The sequence below is a fragment of the Antrostomus carolinensis genome, unplaced genomic scaffold, assembly GCF_000700745.2.
Source record: "Antrostomus carolinensis isolate BGI_N321 unplaced genomic scaffold, ASM70074v2 scaffold50977, whole genome shotgun sequence".
NCBI lineage: Eukaryota > Metazoa > Chordata > Aves > Caprimulgiformes > Caprimulgidae > Antrostomus > Antrostomus carolinensis.
This window is the reverse complement of record NW_010327622.1, coordinates 702-8,634: the sequence shown is the minus strand read 5'-3', so window position 1 is coordinate 8,634 and position 7,933 is coordinate 702. Positions and strand designations below refer to the sequence as shown.

At 42.3% G+C, this 7,933-nt stretch overlaps 1 protein-coding gene across 1 annotated transcript; it reads right to left on the bottom strand.

Annotated features, from left to right (window-relative positions):
- Positions 1–3,163: 3,163 nt before the first annotated feature.
- Positions 3,164–7,652, bottom strand: CCNA2 (cyclin A2). Its single transcript, XM_010171935.2, has 6 exons — positions 7,515–7,652; positions 6,930–7,153; positions 5,717–5,921; positions 4,748–4,861; positions 4,128–4,261; positions 3,164–3,682 (listed from the first exon to the last, which is right to left on the bottom strand). Exons 1-6 carry the CDS (start codon positions 7,650–7,652, stop codon positions 3,631–3,633), a joined length of 867 nt encoding a protein of 288 aa, XP_010170237.1. The 3' UTR covers positions 3,164–3,630.
- Positions 7,653–7,933: the final 281 nt, after the last annotated feature.

Here is a 7,933-nt window from a genome sequence, read left to right as displayed (position 1 = left end):
AGCAGGAATTTTCTTTCCTTCAGAAATGCAGTATAATACATTATTTGGTCTATCATTACTGAATTTATTTTTGTAGATAATTTTATTTCTTCCCCATCTGGTCTTGGATTTATGTATATTTTCTAAAACTATTGTAAACAGCTTTAAATAAATAAAAAAAAACAACGTGCATGTAAGTGAAATTCCATGGTCAGCATCCAGCTGCAGCAGAGAAACTCACTAGTTCAACTGTAACTGACTCAAGTTCTGCAATTTGAATTGCAGAGGAGGGATGCATCATTTTCTTAACAAAAGAGCCGTTACTGAAGCAATGTAGTCAGAGTTCAGGTGGGAAAAGGAATTACAGCTCAAGTTTAATGCCAGGAAAAGCTTTTTTTAATTAAGGTAGCTGTCACCACACCTTAAAAGTTTCATACCTTGGAAGGTTCTTCACAGGTGAAAATGGGGTGCTGTGACTAAGACCTTCTTGCCTATGTCACCCCACATCTTAACCTTTCACCAAAGCTGCTTTGTATAAAAATCAACAGAAATTGTGTGTACTTAAAAAAATAGCATAGAACTTCAGCAGAACTCTCCTAGAGAAGCACCTCATACTTCAGCAAGAGTTTCTTAAAAAGTTTAATTAAATATTACATGCAACAGACAGGAATGCTTCTTGAACTATAGTCAAAGAATTATGCTCTGCATTTAGAATCTGGCAAAGAGACAAAGAGGGTTCCAAGATACCCGACCCAGCCACTTTGTTCAAAAATCAAGTCCAATTGGAAACATGCACATATTTACAAGAGCAAAGTAGGACTATTTTACAGGTGACCTTAGTATTTCATGAAATATGAACAGGAGAGAAGTTACCGCTGCAGCTACTGCATTCCCCAAATCAAGTTTAGTAATTAATCTTAAAATAATAATTAAAAAAATTGCTCCAAGCCAAGCAAAGCTTTAATCAAGTTGTGCTTTTTCAGAAAGGGACAAACATAGAAAGCCCCATTCCTCCAGAAGCTAAAGCAGTGTGTTTTCCTAGTGTCAGTTCTTCCAACCTGAAGTCACTGTCAGCAATACAAGAATGCGTGAAAATTTAATTTCTTGTTCCTTCTGCAGTAGCCCGAGACCTTAGGCTTCTGCAGCAAAAAAGAACAGTGTTTGCACTGCTGTGTCTCATTACACGTAACATCTCATACCCTACATTCCTTAGGAGACTTTTTATTTTGAAAGGACTAGGAGCAGTTAAACTGGATTGGCAAATCAGTAGTACAGTACAACCTGGGGTATTTTTGTTCCAAGCTTAGTAGCAAGAGCTGGAATCATCCCATACTCACTTTGGAAAATGAGAAGATGGAAAAGATGGTACTTTTTGCAGCAGCAAGAGCTGTTGGTGAGGAAGGAGGAACACAGCCATACTGGGCAGAGGGGCCAGCCCATGACTGATGATTTTTTTTTAGGCTGTAGAGGAAGTAGTATCAGCATCGTGAGAGTAAAGCTCAGGGAGCAAGGGAGGGGTTTTCTCTGTGCAATTTCCATTGAAAATAGAGCAAGGAGACATTTAATTAGTACTATAAAACCACTGAAGTCCTTCCACTTAATTACTACTACTTGCTCTTTTCTGGGGAAAATAGTTCATAAACTTTTAAATTACTCCTCTTCCAATATTCATATTTCTTAGTGGTCTTGGAAAGTTTCCAGCATGCACCACAAAAAATAAGGGGAAGGCAGAACTCATGTTTCTCAGGAAGAGCTCTGTGCTCTACTGTCTTCAAAGAACAATTGCCAGTCAGCACTGAGTTGCCCATCCAGGGTCACCAACTGATGTCACACCTGTGGCAATTGTGTTCTTATGTACACAAGTTCCCTCTCCTCTCCTGCAAGGTTAGAGCATTTCCAGTACTCTACACCAGACATGATACACCACACTTTTTTTCCCCCCACCTAGTTTTATCTCTTCAGTGGCAACCTACTGAAATTAAGCTAAATAAAAGCTATCGCAGAACATGGTAGACTAATGAAATACAGTTCTTCATTAAACATTTGAACATTTATAAAAGTCAAAAGTGCATCCTAAAAAGGTCAGCTTAGCCAAAAAAAAAGCCTCTGCTGCATACTCTTGTCTTGACTTTGGTCAGTTTTGTAACTGAGTGGGCTCAGACTGCAGAGCAGGAGTGGGGAGCAGAACAGCAAGATGTAGTTACCCAGTCGAGACAGGTGAACTGTCTCACTAGAATGCATGTTTGTCAGCTTGACAGAGAGCTGCTGATTTCTTAAAAGGTATTTTAAACAGCCCACACCATAGCAGCTGTTCACCATCTGAGAAGAATTTATCCTGCTACCTGCTGAGTGTCCAGATAACCAGACGGACAGTGTTGAAGTGGCACAGGCTTCACAAGGCAGCCCTCGCCAAAAAGCTTCGGAAATAAATGCCGGTTTAAGATGGTCGTACTACCCCTCAGTGGTTTTAAGGTATTGGCAAGACTGCTAACATCAGATGTAAAAATTGTTTATTAGCCAACCTGGAAATGGCTTAATTAAACCCACTTCCATGTGCTCGCTGCTTTGCATGCAAAGAGCAGCACGTACAGGGCAGCATCACTCCACTTACACAGGGTGAAGGTAAATATCCAGTTGATCTAATGCCAATTATGTGCTAGTTTGATCAGGTAACAGTTCTAGTACTCAGGAAAAATGAGACCAGTTGGTCCACATTTTTGCTGTGTGCTGCAGAGGAACTCTTTCCAAGCAAGAAGGACGTACAGAATTTGTCCCATTCTGCACATAACCCATCCACACCAGAAGACGTTCTCTCCTCTCGAGGGCACGGAGCAATAGTTCACCCTCCTGCAGTTTAATCCCTCCACTGCCCCGAAGAGGTACGAGGTAAGCAGATTGATGACTAAGAGGTTTTTAGTAGATCTTGATGAGCTTTTGGGACAGCTAAACACATCAGTGGGACCTCCACGGGTTTAAATTAGTATCAGTTTTACACTTTGACTAGAAAATACCTATAGCAAGACCATTTTCTACAGACTGGAAGAGAGAGGTATGAACTGGTGTACTAGTTCAGTCCCTGCAGCAGAGTGTTCAGTCTTTAACCTGATGGACATCTGGCAATACATTCCATAGTAATCAAGGCTTCCGGTGACTGGCACATCCTAAAGAGCCTCCCAAGAGTCAATTCTCCCCAGAGCTATATAGTTCCTTCCAGTATTCTAGCCCTTAAGCCACATTTTGGTTCTATACTAAGTCTCAGTTTAAACTAGACAGTATAAAAATGCTACAAATACTGCTGTGGAGTCCAAGTCATTCTTACTTGGAAGGAGAAAAAACCCTACTATCATAACACACTGCTAATATTAATGTTTAGTCTATAATTAGATAAGCGGTCTCAGACTTCACTTGGTCTACATGGTTAATTCTGTGCTTGAAGAGAACATTTCTATAAAAGCCCAGGTAAGTATTTTAACAAGACTGCATATACAAAAGATTTACATTAAAACCACATAAAACTAACTTCATAATTAAGCTCGCCAAAACCTGTATTAATACTTCCGAGTGATCACATCTAGAATTCTGAACCATGTTTAAAACTGTACATCATTTTCTTGTAATATACATCTTTTTAAAAGATCAGTCTCTTGATTATTACAGTAAGTTTAGTGTCTCTGGTGGGTCAATAAGCGATACTCCATGGTACCTAGAGAGGGGGAAAAAAAGATGCAGGATGTCATCTTGCTCAAGCGCTCTCTGAAGAACAGCATACGTACTGCAGCACTGCCAGCAGCTAATGCTTTAAGGACTTGGCAGCTACCATGCTGACACTGATTTTTTTAGGAGCATTAGGTACCATCTCCTGCCCACCAACTGCAGGAATGTCATGGAAATGCCTCCAGTTTCTACCTGACGGATCAGGTAGCGATAGCAGGCTCAGTGGTGGACACAAAGTGGTTGCTCAACTAAACATTGTGCAAAAAACCCAAGGAGTCTGGTCACCATTTCACTTACATGGTGGATGTGGTTAGTCAAGCCTGGCTGAAGGCTCAAGTTAGACACCACCCCTGCACCTCCTTCAGCCGTTACGTGCTAGGACAACTCAGGTGTAACAGACCAGCTTGGCACCACACGTCTCTACAGATACTCACTTTGTACTCTTGTACTTTTCCCTTATGGACTGTTGCGTGTGCTGTGCTGCTTTGAGGTAGGTCTTGTGTAGGTCCATGAGGCAAGGCTTGATGTCTTCAAGGGTGTAGCCTGTTATTTTGCAGAGGCATTCAGGCTGAGGGAAAAAGGAAAGGAAAAGGGACATTGGAATGTTTCTGTTCACACACTGATGATCACTGGGGGAGTTTTTAGCTTCCTGTTGAAACTGTTGTTCTGTTAGGTTGGCAGAGTCTCGTTTTCTCGAGCACAAAGTAGTTTGATACTCACTGCTCAGATATTAGCAGTTCATTTATTTATAGTAATCAAGTATTCCTTGTCTCCAGTGCTTAGACTTTCTTAGCACCCCCTTCCTCACCACAAGGAAGCTGCTTACAGCTTTGAGGAGGATCACCAAAACCAAATGCATCAGTAGATGCCTCTTCCTTTCAAGAAAAGGTGTCATCCCCACCCCATTTTTCAAATCCCATCAGGAGTAATCCCTAATTAACAGCCTAGGGGTGCGCAGGGGCTGCGATTCCTGCAGCCCAGCATTCAGAACTGCCTACAAACACACTGAACATGCATCAAGGTGCACAAAGGCTCAAGTTTTAGTGCTACGTACCCACGTTTGGCCAGTGATCGTAAAGCCTGCTAGATGAAACGCTGCAGCAGCAATAACTGATGGCAAGTATTTCAGGTAAGGATCGGCATCAATCAGACTCAGCTCCCCAAGGTACTGCAAGGGAAATGAGAGAAAGGGAATCATCTACTTCCAAAAGGAAGAGTAGAAGAGCATTTAACATTTGACCCTAATTTGAGCTTCCAATCCTGCCATGAGTTGGAACAGCTTTTACTAGCTTCCACTTACTCGCTCTTTTAGCATCTACTGTTAGGTACTGTCAAGCAGTGTGCCAACACGTGCTTTTTCAACACCACATGTTCTATTTAGAGGTATATGAGATGTAGAGGGAAGAGTGTAGTCAGGTCTGACCTTTGCATAACGAGACAAAGGATTCCATTTAGGAGCTCTAGTCCCTGCCATACAGTTCATTTAATAAAACTTTAGCTGAAACCTCATCTATGCTCTGCTTCAGAATTTAACCTCTGGATTCAGAGCTCATTGCTTGTTGAAAGGAAAACTAAAACAAAAAAAATCCTTTTTAGCCAACCTGGGTGGGTAGGTGTGGCAGTTTTGGATACGAAAGAAACATCTAGCAGTGAAACAAACCTCAAATTGAAATTCATCGATCTCTGCCTGCCCTGAGTAAGTGTGCTCATGCTTCAGTCAGGCCAAGGGCCAGCCTGTGACAGGAATGGAACATCCGAGACAGTAAGTGGTAACAGGAGTGTTATGTGTCCAGTGCTGTGGCACTGCTTCTGGAAGAGCACATGGCATAACATATGCACTCTCCAGAACTCTCCCAGAGAGACTACACACTGGAAAACATGAGGAGGCAGGAAAGCCTGGACTGAGGATCCTTCAGCATTTCTTTTCTTTTCTACTGGGAGGAGGAAACAGAGCTTGTAAAGTGCATTAATAAATAGTAAGATAACTTGTAGTTACACAGGCCGAGCAGTAATTCTTACTTACCATTGACAGGCTCTCCACTTTAGAGTTTGTCTGCTGATGGAGGAAATACTGAGTGAGGAACTGGTTGATTGTTGGAGCTGCCAAGTCAAACGATAAAACCTTCAAAATTAAGTGCTCCATCCTTAGAACCTGCTTCTTGGTGTAGGTATCATCTGTGATGTAGACAAACTCAGCTACTTCAGGAGGGTAGATTTCTTCAAACTTTCTGCCAGGAAAAATAGTTATGAGCACGTAAGTACCAGAAAACCAGATAACCAGCAACATTTAATGAAAGCCAGCATGCTGATTTCAATTCTGACTTGTGAAGTAGCTGGGCACTCCTGGTGAGCAGGTTTGCTGCACTTGTTTCAGTAGCTCTTGAATCAGCAGAATTTCAAATCACAGAGCTACAATAGCCTGATATTTTAGCACTAAGTGATTTGGGACTCAGAGTTACTGAAATTCCAGAAGAACCTACTGAACTAATAATTGGTGCAAGGAAAACTTTCTTTTCACATGCCTTGTGCATATTCCCTCAAATAATGTTTAGAAACCTTTTGCTACTGCAGCTACAAAAAAAAATGAATCCTCACATTGAGTCAATCTACAAAGATAGCCTAGAACCGTGCTTGTAGAGTTTCATACCAACTGACAAGCTTTTACAGAATCACAGGATGGTGGGGGTTGGAAGGGACCTCTGGAGATCACCCAGTCCAACCCCCCTGCCAAAGCAGGGTCACCTAGAGCAAGTTGCACAGGATGGTGTCCAGGCAGGTTTGGAATCTCTCCAGAGAAGGAGACTCCACAGACTCCCTGGGCAGCCTGTCCCAGGGCTCAGGCACCCTCACAGTAAAGTTTTTCCTCATGTTTAAGCGGAACCTCCTGTGTCCCATCTTGTGCCCATTGCCCCCTTGTCCTATCGCTGGACACCACTGAGAAGAGTCTGGCCCCATCCTCTTGACACCCGGCCTTTAGATATTTATAAACATTGACAAGGTCCCCTCTCAGTCTGCTCTTCTCCAGGCTAAACAGACCCAGCTCTCTCTCAATCTTTCCTCGTAAGATGCTCCAGCCCCTTAATCCTCTTCATAGTCCTTAGGTGGATAACTCCTGATTTTTCTTCTAGTGTGAAGCCCTCCTGAGTCAATCTGACTATAGGTAACAGGAACATGACAGCCATAAGATTTCCATCTGTATGAGACCAGCAGGTGGAATTTTAAGCAATTTCACTTACGATGCAAGCAGCATAGCTGCAGTGCCCACAAGCTGAAGTTTTCCTCTCAAAACAGACATTGACGAAAGAAACCTATCAATGTAATTTACAGCTAAGTGCAGGGTTTCATTCTGTAATTTGTATTCTTCTCCAACTTCCACCAGCCAGTCCACAAGAATAGCCCGCATGTTGTTTGTGATATCAGGTTGCTTCTTCATGTAACCCACTTTAGGCTTGCATTTCACCTGTAGGTTTAGATGACAGATAAGATTGAGTTTGGACTCGGCGCCGGTAGAGAGGCAACTGTTTAAACTCTATTTGCCAGAGTTTAAACGGATCAGAAGTAAACAATGGTAAGTCTAGGATCAATCAATAAGTTATACTTCCGTAATCTTGCTTTCCAGCTTGTGTTCAGTGCATGGCACAGTGAACTTTATCACAAGAAATCAGTCTTGTGTTCACAGCAGCAGACACAGTGTCTTATTTCTTTATTTCTAGCAAGCTTTACTTTAGTCACTGTAGTAGTAACTAATGTTTAAATGCATTTCTCAAAGCCAAATTCCTCCCCCATAAGCTGTATGTGAAAGAAAAGAGACAGCAGCTCACCTCCATTTCCCTCAGGTACGTGTGGATATCGCAGATATAGTCTGGCACATCATTAACATTTGGTTTCTTCTCTTCTGCTTCTGAGGTTATCGAAATATCCATAATACTTGGAGAATCTAAGCAGAAGATAATAGGCATGTTAAAATGGGCCCTGTCAGACTACTCCCTGGCAGCACAGGGAACTACCATTTTGTAGTATGGTGATGGGACTCTGGGACTGCTGGCTCTCCTGCCTCCTAGGCAGGCAGATTATCACTCACTAACTGCACTGGGAGTTGAGAAGGCTCTAGGGAAGCCAAAATGTTACTACAGTGGGGAAGCTTCCTGTTCCCCTTTCTCTTCTTCCCCCTAAGAAAAAAGGGACGGAAAACTCTTTTTGCAATTATATAGTGCTCAGTGCATCCTGTGTTACCTTGTTA